Below are 17,286 nucleotides of genomic sequence, written 5' to 3'. Positions count from 1 at the left end.
GGCAACCTAATCTTGAAAATACGTCAGTCATAACTAAAAACAGTAGAATGAATGTCGCCTTTCTTTTTCCTTTCATTTATAAGTAGGTATTTATAATTTTCATCTGTTGAAATTGAATTGTTCACAATATTTATTTTCTTCCGTTGCAAATAACAAAATGCTTTTTAAGTGAGTGACCGCCACTTGACATAGTAGTAAAGATTTGAACTTATTTAGCGATGTATATCACGCACCTCTGAGCCTTTAGTAAAAGTAAATTCATCCTAATGCCTGACTGTGTCAATTGTGACCGGCTAGTCCTATTGAGTGTCTGCTTTATTTACCCAATGTACGGGAGATACAGTACAAACTGGGACTGGAAAGGTTGACACGGCTTGGAAATTCTAATGTACTACGGCTGCCCGTGATATATATTTTAGATTTAAAAGAAAAAGCAGCCGATATTCGTGCTCATATTATTAATTAAAAAATGTTAAGACTGACCTATATCAGCATTGACGGCACTGGACTTTTGCTCCGGCACAACGGTCCAAGTTTTTGCCATGCGGACCATAGCGCTAGCGTCCATAATACCGTAACCAAACGAATGCGAGAAATTTCGCCCCATCGCGTTAATTCGCCAATCCGTCGCTCGAAGATTTGCTACATGACAGTTTCTGACAGTTATATGTTGGATGTCTCTCCAAGTTAAACTAGGATTAGCCTAAAACAAAGAATTGTATAATCTTGTATATTTCTATTTAATTTTTTTGTCAGTTTCGGCGAAAATGAGAAAGCACAACATTGAACATTGCATTCCTAGAATTAGTTTAGATATGCAGGGTGTCCTACGAAACATGACAGTTGGTAAATAGTTTAGAATGTCGTCTTTCATAACTTGTTTAGTTGTTTAATATCAAAGACAAAAAGAAAATTATTGTAGGAGTCATATTATAGTAAAATTAACATTAAAGAAAAATATATTTGAGCAAAAGATTTTTAAAACGAAATAAACTGCAAACAGCCTTTAATAACTAATACAGTGTATGGAAGACGACATTCAAAACTAGTTACCAACTGTCACGTTTCGAGGGACACCCTGTACGTTAAAGTTGTAATCCTAAAATGANAGGGCAATGCTCGATTTACAACAGTACCCTTGAGACCTTTGTCTGTTTATCGAGTAGAGTGATCTTTTTGTTTTAGCATATCAAAACTCGCTTTAATTCCTCTACAACGCGACTGTATGCTGTGTACAGTCTGAACTGTTACTGAAATCTATAGCAGGTTGCAATTAAAAAGATTAATAGTGATTTGTCCGACATCCTTGATCACATGGTACCATTGTTAATCAGGGGCGCTCCTTTTTAAATGGAAGATCAATTTACATTCGGCTCACAGTTTCTTAATGGTGGCTGTGTATCCTGTGTACCTGGAGTACAAGAGCTATAACACCAGCTGCCATTGGAGCACTGGCCGATGTTCCGGTATGTGTTGATGTGCACAGGTTGTGCAGATCCGTTGATATCACCTTCCGTTCACCAGACGAACCGGAACTAGAACAAAACTTTTTATTTTTCAGTTGCCAACTTGAGAACTCTTCTTAATCCCTTCAGAAAGCACTAATCCTTATTTTTTATTGGATATTAATCCCTTCATAATGCGATAATCCATAACTTTTGTGAACGGATGTTATTCCTTTCAGGTAGCTCTAATTCATATTTACTGTACATGGAGGTTAATCCCTTCAGAAAGCTCCAATTCATATTTACTGTACATGGAGGTTAATCCCTTCAAAAAGCACTAATCCTATAGTTTGTGATTGGATGTTAATCCCTTCAAAAAGCACTAATCCTATAGTTTGTGATTGGATGTTAATCCCTTCAGAAAGCACTAATCCTATAGTTTGTGATTGGATGTTAATCCCTTCAGAAAGCACTAATCCTATAGTTTGTGATTGGATGTTAATCCCTTCAGAAAGCACTAATCCTATAGTTTGTGATTGGATGTTAATCCCTTCAGAAAGCACTAATCCTATAGTTTGTGATTGGATGTTAATCCCTTCAGAAAGCACTAATCCTATAGTTTGTGATTGGATGTTAATCCCTTCAGAAAGCACTAATCCTATAGTTTGTGATTGGATGTTAATCCCTTCAGAAAGCACTAATCCTATAGTTTGTGATTGGATGTTAATCCCTTCAGAAAGCACTAATCCTATAGTTTGTGATTGGATGTTAATCCCTTCAGAAAGCACTAATCCTATAGTTTGTGATTGGATGTTAATCCCTTCAGAAAGCACTAATCCTATAGTTTGTGATTGGATGTTAATCCCTTCAGAAAGCACTAATCCTATAGTTTGTGATTGGATGTTAATCCCTTCAGAAAGCACTAATCCTATAGTTTGTGATTGGATGTTAATCCCTTCAGAAAGCACTAATCCTATCTTTTGTGATTGGATGTTAATCCCTTCAGATGCACTAATCCTATCTCGTGTGCATGGATGTTAATCCCTTCAGAAAGTGCTAATCCTATCTTTTGTGCATGACTGTTAATCCTTCAGAAAGCACTAATCCATATCCGTTAAGATTCTACGTTAATCCCTTCATATTGCACTAATCAATATCTTTCGTGATTAGATGTTAATCCCTTCAGAAAGCACTAATCCAGATCTGTTTTGAATGGATTATTACTTAGAAAGCACTAATCCATATCTTGTGTCATTAGTTTGTTAAAGTTTAAAGGGACTGTAAGCGTAATTTCAAGGAACCCTTCAAGCAAAGATGGTAATGTTGAATTCACAACGGTATCCTTAATAGCTTTGTCTGTTCAAGTATGAATTATTTGGAATATTGATAATTTTCAATTGTGGTTCTCTGCAAAAGTGACTTGCGCAATTCTACTGCAGAAAAAGGAAAGAATTGTGAGAATTAAGCACTCATAAACTAAGAACAAATTATTGATCAGATAGAGGTTTGAAGGATATCGTTATGTAGGGTTTCCACCGTAATTCCTGGTTACGGTTTACGTACGGAATGATCCGGAAATTTTTTCCATTTCCTTTATAGAAAAGGTTCCGGAAATCCGGAATTCCGGAACAATTTCCGGAACTATTTTTCCCCCGTAAACAGGAAATTTTAGGAACGTTGTTCCGGAATTACGGAACGTTCCGGAATATTGTTCCGGAAAATTCTGGTTGACGGAAAAATCGTTCCTAAATTTTTCGGAAAAAGTTTTTGGAAAAACGTCTTATACTTTTGTAAAAGATAAAACCAGTAAGTAATACTATTTACATAATAACAGAATGTGCTCCTAGTTTAGCTGTAGTTAAAGTAATACCACTGTGAGTTATCATGAAATATAAATCCTGACTGCCATGTCTCAAAATAATTTCATCTACAGAAAAGTGTGGAAAGGAAGAGGACATAAATAGCAATCCTTAAGTCTATTTGATATTGTTACAAAGCAAATAGGTTAAATATAGTAACTAATAAAATCACTTTTAATTTGGTCTGTATACAGTACATATTGTATATACACTACGTAATTGCCGTGTATCATGTTAATTGAACTATTTAAAGTCAAAACTTAAGTCGAAACGTCGTCCTCCTTTTCCAGATTTTTCTGGTTCATATACTTACATTACTCGTCTGTTTGTATCCAATAAACGTCAAAACCGAACCCAAAATTTGTGCGGGAAAAAATATCGAAACCCATTATTTGTTTACCAATTTAAAGCCTAGTTTTAATAAAATCTTATTTATATGGTTCATAGCCTATCCGATGACCCTCTTGAAAAATAAAAACTAATTTGTCAAAAAAACATTGTGGGATAAGTGAAAACTGTACCTGTAAAATAGTCATGATGAACTATAGTAAAATATTTGTGAATACACATTTATAGAACCATCCGTATTTAATGTATGTCAACTAATAAGTTTGAACTTTTAATGTTTTAACATTGCTTTCAATGTCTATCATTGTGTTAAAATTTCCGATTTACGGAATGAAAACTGGAAATTTTACGGTTTCCATTCCGTAAACCGGAAAAATTTCGGATTACGCCACGTAAACCGTAAACATTCCGGTTTCCATTTGATCCGGAATTATCCCGGAATTCCGGTTTACGCAACAAATTTCTGGTCCATTCCACTTCCAAAATGGAAATTTTGTTCCGAAAAAATGGAAACCTTTATGAATCGACAAACTGGCAACTTTGCATGGATGATTTAGGTTCACTTGAAAATACGCTTATAGTCCCTTTAAGTCGCCATATTTTTTATATACCTGTAAGTGGTCGCCATGGTTGAAGAACACGCTTCAGAATACCAGGGGATTAAACCATTCTCCGTAGCACTTGATACTAAATATACAGAATACCAGGGGATTAAACCATTCTCCGTAGCACTTGAATACTAAATATACAGAATACCAGGGGATTAAACCATTCTCCGTAGCACTTGATACTTAATATACAATACCAGAGGATTAAACCATTCTCCGTAGCACTTGATACTAAATATACAATACCAGGGGATTAAACCATTCTCCGTATCACTTGATACTGAATATACACAATACCAGGGGATTAAACCATTCTCAGTAGCACTTCATACTAAATATACAGAATACCAGGGGATTAAACCATTCTCCGTAGTACTTGATACTAAATATACAATACCAGGGGATTAAACCAATCTCCGTAGCACTTGATACTAAATATACAATACCAGGGGATTAAACCATTCTCCGTAGCACTTGATACTGAATATACACAATACCAAGGGATTAAACCATTCTCCGTAGCACTTGATACTGAATATACACAATACCAGGGGATTAAACCATTCTCCGTAGCACTTGATACTAAATATACAGAATACCAGGGGATTACACCATTCTCCGTAGCACTTGATACTAAATATACAAAATACCAGGGGATTAAACCATTCTCCGTAGCACTTGATACTGAATATACACAATACCAGGGGATTAAACCATTCTCCGTAGCACTTGATACTAAATATACAGAATGCCAGGGGATTAAACCATTCTCCGTAGCACTTGATACTGAATATATTTAGAGTCCAAAAATGGAAAGTAGGGAATTGAGTTTACATACTTTTTCAGAAGTATATTTATTTATTGTAATTATTAATCAGAATTCAAAATTATTCTGTATTTTTTCAAATTTTTATGCACAACAATCAATATCAAAATAGAAAAGTTTTTGAGGCTTCATTAAACTTTTTTGTTTGTCCTTAATAATAATTATCTTATTATCTTAAGGAGTGATCCTCTATACGGTACCAGTTAAACCAGTTTTACGATGAAGGATGAATGAGAGATCCTAGTTTTCGAGCTTAGAACTGTTTTTAGTGATCTTTAAGATAAAAATAACAACGTGGATATCTCACTCATTGTCACTCAGGTAGAGATTTAGCAGAGGGTAACTTGAATTTACGTTTATAATATTTTTAACCCGGTATCATTACATTGTCACTTAGGATATTCATCTTGAGATTGTACCTGACAGAGTCCAGATAGAGTTTGTATAACCATCACAATTGCAGTTATCATGATCTCTACCACCATTCCCACTTGCCCATACAAATATAGATCCCTAATAGATAGTTAGAATCAGGGTTACCACTAGCACATACAAATATAGATTCCTGATAAATAGTTAGAATCAGGGTTACCACTAGCACATACAAATATAGATTCCTGATAAATAGTTAGAATCAGGGTTACCACTAGCACATACACATATAGATCCCTGATATATAGATTATAAATAGAATCAGGGTTACCACGTTCAATATATAACAAATGACAAAAACATGTGACAAATATATCCTATTTATAACAAAAAAATATTAAACATAATATTTTTTAAAATTGAATTGCAGACAGTTTCACGTCCTAATTTTTAAGAATGTGTTTTTAAGAATAATACGGCTAAAAAAGCATTTTAATTAAAGATTCCAATGAATGCAATTATCTTTGGTTCTGAGCTTTTTTAACATCTGCTTGAACATCTGCTTATAAATATATCTACAAAAATAACCAATTTAATATGGGACTCTACACTTTATGAATGAAAAACTAAATGGAACTTTTTTGCTACAAGTTTTTACTATTATAGGCCTCAGGGGTAAGATAGACTTAAGTTGTGTTCCTACTTTAAAAATGAGGTATTTGTGTTCCTAATCCAAAAATGAGGTATTTGTATTCCCAATCCAAAAATGAGGTATTTATGTTCCTGAGCAAAAAATAAGGTACTTATGTTCCTAATTCAAAAATTTGGGAATTTGTGTTACGAATCCCAAAATTTGGTATTTGTATTCCCAATTAAAAAATTGGGGTATTTGTGTTCCTAATCCAAAAATGAGGTATTGCGTTCTAATCCTAAAAAGGGGTATTTATGTTTCTAATCCAAAAATGAGGTATTTGTGTTCCTAATTCAAAAATGAGGTATTTGTGTTCCTAATTCAAAAATTGGGGAATTTGTGTTCCTTATTCAAAAATTTGGGTATTTGTGATCCAAACATGTGGTACAATTGTTTCCTAATCCAAATATGGGGTTATTTGTGTTCCTTATTCAAAAATGAGGTATTTGTGTTCCTAATTCAAAAATGGGGTATTTGAGTTCCGATTCCAAACAAGCTGTATTTGTGTTCCTAATCCAGAAATGGGGTTATTTGTGTTCCTAATCCAAAACTTAGGTATTTTTTTTCTAATCCAAAAACGGGGTACTTGTGTATCTAATCCAAAAATGATGTATTTGTGTTCCAAATTCAAAAATGGGGTACTTAAGTTCCTAATTCAAAAATTGGGATATTTGTGTTCCTAATTCAAAATAAGGTAATTGTGACTCCTTATCCAAAAATGGGGTTATTTGTTTTCCTATTTCAAAAATGAGGTATTTGTGTATCTAATCCAAAAATGAGGTATTTGTGTATCAAATCCAAAAATGAGGTATTTGTGTATCAAATCCAAAAATGGGGGTGTTTTGTTCCCTTCCAAAGATGGGGTTTTATATTTCCAAATTAAAATGGGGGATTTCAAAATAATTTTAAACCAGGTTTTGAGGCTCGGAACACAAATAATCCAATCTTAACGCTCACCGCTACCAGGATAATAAGATACTTAAAGTAAAATAGTTAAGACAAGTTTGAAAAACAATTCTTAATTTGATGAAGTTAATAATTTAAATTATATTCGAAATATTACCTTGCCATTTCTACCATTCTGTATTCCATTGATAAAAGCTCTTTTAGCCAAGTTGCCTGGACCATCAACTGTTTTCCCATCATCATCTGGACCCCAGGAGGCAGAATAAATATCTATATGCTGATTATTCAAGCTGATAGATCGGGCCTAATATAAGAATATATATATGCTGATTATTCAAGCTGATAGATCGGGCCTAATATGAGAATATATATATATATACTGATTATTCAAGCTGATAGATCGGGCCTAATATAAGAATATATATATATATGCTGATTATTCAAGCTGATAGATCGGGCCAAATATAAGAATATATATATGCTGATTATTCAAGCTGACAGATCGGACCAAATATAAGAATATATATATATATGCTGATTATTCAAGCTGATAGATCGGGCCTAATATAAGAATATATATATATGCTGATTATTAAAGCTAATAGATCAGGCTTAATATAAGAATATATATTTCTGCTGATTATTAAAGCTAATATATCAGGCCTAATATAAGAAAATGTTCATGGTTAATAATGCTATGAAACTTTTTCAATTTGAAAATTTACGTAGTTCAACCCCTTGCATTGACTTAATTATTCATAAATTGGCATATTTGATAATTTTACAGAATATCCTTAAAATCTGTTGAAAAATGCTCCGACAGCTATAATATACCTCAACAGCATCAGTAACATCTCCATCCAACATCCTGACTCCTCCGATCCTGCTGTTGTAAGCAACACCAACACCACACACACTGTTGTTGGCAGAGGCTGAAACCTAGACACAGTTTGATTGTATAGTTATATTTTAGAAGTAAATTATTCATTATATTTAAAAACTAGAATAAATATTCACATGTACTTTTTAGTTGAGAGTAACTTAATCAAACTGCAAATTTCTCGATCAGCTTTTGTACCAAAAATTTAAAAAGAAATTGGAAACAATCTGATATGGAACTGAATTTTTGAAATAACAAATTTTGCATGTTTTCCATAATTTTTGTCAAAATTTAGTCAAGTTCAGTTTCTAACAGATTTGCTTAGACTTATCGGTCTTACCTCTCCAGCACACCGTGTTCCATGTCTATTCGAGTCCACTAGATCATAGCGAGGAGTTGGGTCATTATCATTCTCATTCACATCATAGCTACATAATTAGATAATTAGATGGTTGGGTCACTATAATTCTCATTCACATCATAACTAGATAATTAGAGAATTGGGTCATTATCATTCTCATTCACATCATAACTAGATAATTAGATAATAAGATGGTTGGGTCATTATCATTCTCATTAACAGCATAACTAGATAATTAGATAATTAGATGCTTGGGTCATAATCATTCTCATTCACATCATAACTAGATAATTAGATAATAAGATGGTTGGGTCATTATCATTCTCATTAACATCATAACTAGATAATTAGATAATTAGATGGTTAGGTCATTATCATTCTCATTCACATCATAACTAGATAATTAGATAATTAGATGGTTAGGTCATTATCATTCTCATTAACATCATAGCTAGATAATTAGATAATTAGAGAGTTGGGTCATTATCATTCTCATTCACATCATAGCTAGATAATTAGATAATAAGATGGTTGGGTCATTATCATTCTCTTTAAAATAATAACTAGATAATTAGATAATTCGAGGGTTGGGTCATTATCATTCTCATTAACATCATAACTAGATAATTAGATAATTAGATGGTTGGGTCATTATAATTCTCATCAACATCATAACTAGGTAATTAGATAATTAGATGGTTGGGTCATTATAATTCTCATTCACATCATAACTAGATAATTAGATAATTAGATGGTTGGGTATTATCATTATCATTAAAAAATAACTAGATAATTAGATGGTTAGGTCATTATCATTCTCATTCACATCATAACTAGATAATTAGATAATTAGATGGTTGGGTCATTACAATTCTCATTAACACCATAACTAGATAATTAGATAATTAGATTATTGAAAAATAAATATGTTGAAAAAGATAACTTTGCAGTTTTTTTCATTGTTTTGAATGGGCCAGATGATCAGATCGCGTTTTAGAACTAATGTCCCCAGCATTATAAAAAGTATTAACATTTAAAAATACAATATATTTATATTTCCCTACCTAGCCATGGGATCATAGTTCTCCACTAGGTCTGGATTATTTTTCTCAACTCCGTCATCAAGTATAGTTACTACTATTCCCTTGCCAGTTATACCACTCTACAACACAGAATACATCTTTAAAGGGAGATACCGGCTAGGTAAAATAGTTGAATCGAGAGTGCAGTATTAAAAAAAGGAATTTTAGGATTCATTTAATATCAATGAGACGTTTTTGCGGTGCATAGTTTTTAAGTTCATGCATGAATTCATTTGAAAAATTTCACCAGTGTTCGCTAACCTTCCATATCTTCTGAACATATTATACAGTGTTCGCTTACCTTCCATATCTTTTGAACATATTATACAGTGTTCGCTTACCTTCCATATCTTCTAAACATATTATACAGTGTTCGCTTACCTTCCATACCTTCTGAACATATTATACAGTGTTCACTTACCTTCCTTACCTTCTGAACATACTTAACAGTGTTTACTTACCTTCCTTACCTTCTGAACATACTTAACAGTGTTTACTTACCTCCCACACTTTCTGAACATAATTGACATTGTTCAATTACCTCCAATACCTCCTAAACATATTGAACGGTGTTCACTTACCTCCTATGCCTTCTGCACATACTTCACTACAGTGTTCACTTACCTCCCAAGCCTCCTGAACGTTCATATCAATTCCATTTCCTCTGTTAAGATACCACATTAAGCCCCATCTTTCATCATTTAAGGATAATGGATTCTCATAGGGATAATCACTACTAATTAATGTATACTAGAAAAAAAAGAAGAAACGGGAAAATGTTGAGTAAAAAGTAACAAATAGACGTTACACATTTCTGCAATGAAAGAGGCGATATTATTTTCATGTTTATATTAAAAGGTTTGACAAAAAAGGGCCAATAAATAATAGAAACATGATTTATTTAAACCAGTTGGCAAATACTATGTAGGACAGATTAAAAGATCTTTAAGCGTAATTTAATTCATTATCTCCATGCAAAGATGGCAATTCCCAATTTACATTTACGATTGTGCCCTTAATAGCTTTGTCTGAGTCTAATCAGGTGTAAATGAGACATCTGTGTTTCTTGGTTTTAACAGTTTTTTTTCATTTGTAATTTTTTTTGCAAAAGTGACTCAAGCATTTCTTCCTTACAACAAAGAAACAAAGGAGAAATTACCATAATTAAACATTTTACGATTAGGAAAACGACGACATTTTGAATATTAAGGCTTTGATAGTACCGTTGTAAATCGGGTATCTTCATCCTCGCATGGAGGGTCACTTGAAATTACGCATTAAGATTTGCCTTCGAAAATTCTCAATAACCAATTACGAGAGAAATAGTTGGATAATTTTTCGGAAAAAAATGATATTTGTTTCATCTGAAGTATCCTCGTTAAATGTACATTTGGGGTAACTAACTAACTCTTGTGAAACTAATAGTTCAAATAACAATTCTAAGAGAAAACTCGAGTATAATGATGTAAATCAAAACCATAAAAGTATCAGATTTTCAAAAACTGAATTTAATCGTATAGTTATCCAACCATACTGAAAGTTTATTGTATTTTTGAAAGAAGGTAGCTCTGCAAAAATGAAAAATTATAAATCTTATTTTTTCCTAAAAGAAAAGCGAAGCGACTCTTATTTCGCTTTATATTGGATTATCTTTGGATCATCATGTTTTACAAACACGTTTGAAGGTACTGTAAACATTTATAAACTGGTATGTTTCGATTCCAATATTATTCTTGCAACCTTAGTCCATCTGTTGATTATTTTCCATTGCGGAATCTTTAAACCAAGAGAGAAAGAGGAAATTGTCAGAATTAAAAGCTTTTCCAGATACAAAAATCGACAAGATCTTTCTCATTGTAGTCCAGAAAATCGACAAGATCTTTCTCATTGTAGTCCAGAAAAAAGACAAGATCTATCTCATTGTAGTCCAGAAAAAAGACAAGATCTATCTCATTGTAGTCCAGAAAAAAAGACAAGATCTATCTCATTGTAGTCCAGAAAAAAAGACAAGATCTTTCTCATTGTAGTCCAGAAAAAAGGATTTGAATCTGCCCCACTCCATAAATAAAGGTTTATTTAAAATTATGTTCACGGTTCCTAAAGTTAAGGGTTTCCAAATTTTCGTTTAATCTCTTCAGCGAAATTTTCGTTCAGCCAACGTTTAAAATTTGGATCACATTTTGATGCTTCATTTTACGTTTAAAATTACTGTCACGTTTTGATGCTTCATTTTACGTTTAAAATTACGGTCACGTTTTGATGCTTCATTGTACATTTAAAAATACATTTACATTTTGATGCTTCATTATACGTTTAAAATTTAGGTCACATTTTTCGAAGGTTCATTTTTCGCTGACAATAAGGGTCACGCTTTGATGCTTCCTTACATGTTTAATATTTGGGTTACGTTTTGATGCTTCATTATACGCTTAGAATTACGGTCATGTTTTGATGCTTCATTATGCATTTAGAATTACGGCCACGTTTTGATGTTTCATTTATACGTTTAGAATCACGGTCACATTTTGATGCTTCATTATACGGTTTGAATTTCGGTCACGTTTTGTGCTTCATTATACGTTTAGAATTTAGGTCACATTTTGATGCTTCATAAAATGTTTTAAATCTGAGTGTCACGTTTTGATACTTCATTAGGCGTTTAAAATTCGGGTTTTAACCAAATTTTGTCCAATTATTGTAGTTACCAGAATTAATTATAAGACACTCTCAGCTGTTTAAATGATAATATATAGTATATATTCCCTGTATGTTTGCTCAGGCTGTCTTCGGGGGCTTTGGGGCTGCCCCCACCCTCCTCCCCCAAACCCCCCAGGCCAAAATCCTTGTCGTCGTCTTCGGTTTTTTACCTGACATTTTTAACAAAATTAAATTAGAAAATCAAAAAGGTTACCGTTGTGAATCGCATATAAAACTTTATAAATGAAAAGTCATATGAGTTCTGTTTTGAGACAAACCTCTTGTTGTTCGGCCCACACTACATGCTCGTGATTATTAATATCAGAATGTACCTGAAATATATTTGGTCAATATTTCAGAAAACTGGATTAAAACATAAACAAAGCTATATCTTGCTTGCTCCTCCCCTACCATCCCAACTCCTCCCCAACCATCCAACTCCTCCCCAATCATCCCAACTGCTCCCCAACCATCCCAACTCCTCCAGCATCATCCCAACTCCTCCAACAACCATCCCAACTCCTCCCCAACCATCCCAACTCCTCCCCAACCATCCCAACTCCTCCCCAACCATCCCAACACCTCCACAACCATCCCAACTCCAACACAACCATCCCAACTCCTCTACAACCATCCCAACTCCTCCCAAACCATCCCAACTCCTCCACAATCATCCCAGCTTCTGCCAAACCATCCCAACTCCTCCCCCAACCATCCCAACCCCTCCCCAACCAACCCAATTTCTCACCAACAAACAAAACTCCTCCCCAAAACATCCCAACTTCTCCCTTACAATCCCAACTTTTCCCAAACCATCCCAACTTCTCCCCAACTTACTTTAAAGTCCTGTTCTGTTGATCTTCTTCTGACGTGATGACAGCTAAGCAAGTATATTGACTCTCCGGGAATAATCTAGAGATAAAACAGAATTTTAAAAAGCCTGAAGAGCAGATATAAAAACTCTTAATTTTTTATCCGTAGAACATGATTAAAATATAAATGCTCAAATCAAAAATCAAAAATCTTGAGATACAAATTAGAGTTTGAGACAAGCAGTTATACTTTTGTCTAGACGAACAGTATTTAACATAATAACTAAGAAGAAAGTTTTCATCTGAATTGCCAAAAAAAAACACGATAATTTAGGAAAATTAAAGCAACCTCATTTTCTAACTGGCATCCTGTACTGTCAGCAACCTCTCTAGATACGGACAAAACGAAATTTATTAATTCCATTTTTTTTAAATATCTTGCAAGTTTTTTTTGAACTTTTGAAAAAAATATTGACGACTCTTATTCGAAGATGATGACTTTGTCCAAAAACAAGCTTGGAGCTTCAAATTTCTGAAGAAACTGTGAAGTTCCAAAAAACAACATTTGAACGTGAATATATTTGTGTAAAAGTATTTCACTGTTTTTAATAATCCAATTTCGACATTTTGTTTCCTAGCATGCTCTACACCGCCAGGTATTTCTGCTGCCCACTGATGATTGTAACTTTGGCAGAGAATTAGTTGCGGCAAAGTCGCCAGCAGTAATATCAGACGATGGAGCATTGAACCTGAAAATGTTGAAATAGAAATAAGCTTGAAAATTAACCAAATTAATGGTCATTGGCTAGAATTTGTAGTTTGATAAAATATTGGTAAATAAAGTTAATAGTTCCGGGTATAAAATACAAGTTTAATATTATTTTTAATCAAAATGTTTCAAACTAATGAAATTTTTCCAATTTAATAAAACTATTTGGATGATTCACTGTTAGAATTCCAAAATTGGTAAAAACAACGAAACAAGTTTAGATTGAATACCTTAAAAAATTCGTAAAAATCACATGAATTGGTATAACTAAACAATTATCTCTTCAGCAAGCAAGATAATTTCGCTCGGAATTTGTTGCTTCATTAATCTTTCATCAGTCTATGAATTAAATGTTAATCAATTATGTAAATTTTGCCCTGTCTTGGGCATCTATTTTGAAATATATCTAAAACTATATAACACCAGTTTTTGTGTTTTAACAGTGTACCTTTATATTGCTTTAACAACACCTACAGAGATTTTCTGCATTTTTTAAAGCTTTAATTTGAGGAAAAAGGAAAATTCTTTAATATTTGGTTCTTGAAAAAAAATCATTATTTTAGATATTTTAGATAAGAACACTTGTTCTTATTTTTGATATTAGCAAAATGTTATACAAAAACTAGTACTTAGTATTTTTAGTAGCAAAATATTATATGAAAACTAGTACTTAGTATTTTTAGTAGCAAAATATTATATGAAAACTATTTTTTAGTATTTTTATTTGCAAAATATTATATGAACACTAGTTTTTAGTATTTTTATTAACAAAATATTATATGAAAACTAGTTCTTAGTATTTTTATTAGCAAAATATTATATGAAAACTAGTTTTTAGTATTTTTATTAGCAAAATATTATATGAAAACTAGTTCTTAGTATTTTTATTAGCAAAATATTATATGAAAACTAGTTCTTAGTTTTTTAGTAAAATATTTCCTATCTCTTTTCAAGAATCTTTAATTTAAATTAAAATATGATTAATAGACATAAAACTTTTTAATGAAATCACCATCGTTCTTAAATGTGAAATTTATTTCTTTTAGATGTAAAAGTTAGTAGTTGTACCATATATATAATGTTTTAACCAATATACACCAATAATATTCACATAAGAGAGAAGTGTATTACAAAAAGTATAAAACCGCCATGTTGTGTACTGTCAGTGTACTACACGTCACACAACTGTATATACAAAGGCTTTGGCCCAAGAATCCCTTAAGATAAAACCTCTTGGGCCCTGGAATTACTTCGTTAAAAATATTTAAGAGAAATTATTTCTGAATAATTTTACTTAATCAAATATAAAACCATGATTTGACAAAATCTTTTGTAAATCTTATTTAATTTTCATTTATGTAAAATATACCAGAGATATCAAAAACTAAAAGTCACTCCATCATAAGATTGCAAAAAGAGTTTATTTGTTTTAATTAAACCATTTTTTTCTGAAAAGATTATTTAACTACTACAAAAGCCTAAGCCGCATGAAATGAAAAAGGAGATTCAATAAATTAATGTTTTCTGTAGTTTCTGGGAGAGAATTGTAAACAAAGCTTAACCTGAAGTTCCTTTTACATTGCTATCTACCTATTTTAAGTTGTAATCTTTGTTTGTTTGTTTGTATGTCCGATCATAACTCATGAACCCCTTGACTAATTAGCCTCAAATTTTGATCGGGGAACTCGGGAGAACCACAGGAATGTTCTTAGCTTGGGTTCAAGGGGCTAAATTGAGTGGATCGACTGTAATAGCAAAAATCTATTTTCCGTGTAAAATCGACCAAGAGCGGGTAAACGGCGGAAGAAGTAAACTGGGTCAACGCTGGGTTCCCAAGCTACTTTGTTTATATTATATACTAGCTAAAGGGCCCCTGAAAACAAATTTTGAAAAACAATTTCGAACTTTTTCGAACCAATGAGTGTCCACAAAAAAATTCAGCCCAATCGGTCCAGCCGTTTGGCAGCTATACGCAACATATATATATATATACTAATGTCTTGTTTTATTATATAGATAAATGCAATCAATTTTTACTAAAGTCTAACAATGAATTAAATATGCATCAAGGAAATTAACATTTGATTAAATTAATTCAAGTAACCTCTTAAAATTAAACAAAAAAAAAGAAAATAATTTGGTTGTAAAATATGCAGGGATAGAAACTTAAACTCAGTGGAAAAAAATTCACATTTCACGTGACCAGTCATAACTCTTTTAAAAGTTTTTATAATAAATGCAGAAGACTTTAAATTTATTTTTTAATTCGGATTTACATGAAAATTAATAAAGTTCTTGAAAAACACCTTTCCAATCAAAAGTTCTGGAAAAGGCAAGACCTCTAAACCAAAGAAAGTAAATCATTACGTTGTATGGTTGAACAGGGTTACCCGCAAAAGATCAGAGTGCAAAGACGACCAAAAACTCTTAAAATGTGACGATTCTAAGTTCAAATCAAGTCTTCTGCCTAAAATACAGTAATTTAATGGCTTATTTAATGATTTGGCAAAGAAAGGAACAAGTTGGCAGTGGTAGGAAAAAATTAATGTAAAGATACAGATAGGATAGATTCTGTACAGTAGATACAGATAGGATAGATTCTGTACAGTCGTCTCTGAAGTCTCGTCCTTTGTGGGGAACCCTGTACATACACGCCAAATTAAGAACAAATATCTCACTCAATTTATAGAATTAAAATACATGATCAAAACATTCATAAAATACAAATTAGAAATTATTTTTCAATGATCTAGGGTAGGATTTAGGTAGGATACTCCTGTATAAAGTATCCTATGTTGAGTGGATACTCCTGTATAAAGTATCCTATGTTATGTGGATACTCCTGTATAATGTATTCTATGTTGTGTGGATACTCCTGTATAAAGTATCCTATGTTGCGTGGATACTCCTGTATAAAGTATCCTATGTAATGTGGATACTCCTGTATAATGTATCCTATGTTGTGTGGATACTCCTGTATAATGTATCCTATGTTATGTGGATACTCCTGTATAATGTATCCTATGTTGTGTGGATACTCCTGTATAAAGTATCCTATGTTGTGTGGATACTTCTGTTTAATGTATCCTATGTTATGTGGATACTCCTGTATAATGTATCCTATGTTATGTGGATACTCATGTATAATGTATCCTATGTTATGTGGATACTCCTGTATAATGTGTCCTATGTTGTGTGGATACTCCTGTATAAAGTATCCTATGTTGTGTGGATACTCCTGTATAATGTATCCTATGTTGTGTGGATACTCCTGTATAATGTATCCTACCTGATGTTAACATCTTTGGTCTCCAATATTTCACTTCATCACTGTCGAACTAACACTAGTCTTGCGTACAGTCCGCGTTCCTTCTTTATACTGTTTATCAATACAACATCTCGTATTCTGAAACCGGTTTTATATATAGTATTGGTCTGTCAAAACTGTAGAAGGGGGGGGGTCGGTCAACTTTCGGTTTCCTGGATTTTTTTATTTTTGTAAATTTGTTATTTTTGATAACAACAAGCATTCATTTTTGAACAATTCTTAACTTGACTTGTAAATGAATACAGGGTTCACAGGGTGGACCAAAAAACATGAAACTTTGTAAATCAAGTTAATGAGGATTT

The 17,286-nt window shown here is 32.6% G+C and overlaps 1 protein-coding gene across 5 annotated transcripts in view; it reads right to left on the bottom strand.

Moving 5' to 3' along the window:
- Window positions 1-17,076, bottom strand: part of LOC111708112 (furin-like protease kpc-1) — a 32,071-nt gene extending 14,995 nt beyond the window's left edge. For 3 of the 5 annotated variants that reach the window (XM_023481379.1, XM_023481378.1, XM_023481381.1), the window contains exons 1-15: window positions 16,946-17,076; window positions 13,522-13,636; window positions 13,237-13,276; window positions 12,913-12,987; window positions 12,354-12,407; window positions 12,142-12,245; window positions 10,003-10,114; window positions 9,361-9,458; window positions 8,276-8,363; window positions 7,890-7,994; window positions 7,213-7,359; window positions 5,506-5,599; window positions 4,264-4,339; window positions 1,412-1,535; window positions 484-703 (exon numbers count right to left, since the gene is read on the bottom strand). In XM_023481379.1, coding sequence (XP_023337147.1) covers window positions 484-703; window positions 1,412-1,535; window positions 4,264-4,339; window positions 5,506-5,599; window positions 7,213-7,359; window positions 7,890-7,994; window positions 8,276-8,363; window positions 9,361-9,458; window positions 10,003-10,114; window positions 12,142-12,245; window positions 12,354-12,407; window positions 12,913-12,987; window positions 13,237-13,276; window positions 13,522-13,636; window positions 16,946-16,958 — 1,465 coding nt within the window. In that variant the 5' untranslated portion in view covers window positions 16,959-17,076. Of the gene's footprint in view, window positions 1-483; window positions 704-1,411; window positions 1,536-4,263; window positions 4,340-5,505; window positions 5,600-7,212; window positions 7,360-7,889; window positions 7,995-8,275; window positions 8,364-9,360; window positions 9,459-10,002; window positions 10,115-12,141; window positions 12,246-12,353; window positions 12,408-12,912; window positions 12,988-13,236; window positions 13,277-13,521; window positions 13,637-13,886; window positions 13,996-16,945 lie in introns of all 5 variants that reach the window. The other 2 variants (XM_023481382.1, XM_023481380.1) reach the window with 2 other exon arrangements.
- Window positions 17,077-17,286: the final 210 nt, after the last annotated feature.

Source organism: Eurytemora carolleeae, unplaced genomic scaffold, assembly GCF_000591075.1.
Source record: "Eurytemora carolleeae unplaced genomic scaffold, Eaff_2.0 scaffold816, whole genome shotgun sequence".
In the NCBI taxonomy this organism is placed as follows: domain Eukaryota; kingdom Metazoa; phylum Arthropoda; class Copepoda; order Calanoida; family Temoridae; genus Eurytemora; species Eurytemora carolleeae.
This window is presented reverse-complemented; position numbering and strand designations above follow the sequence as displayed.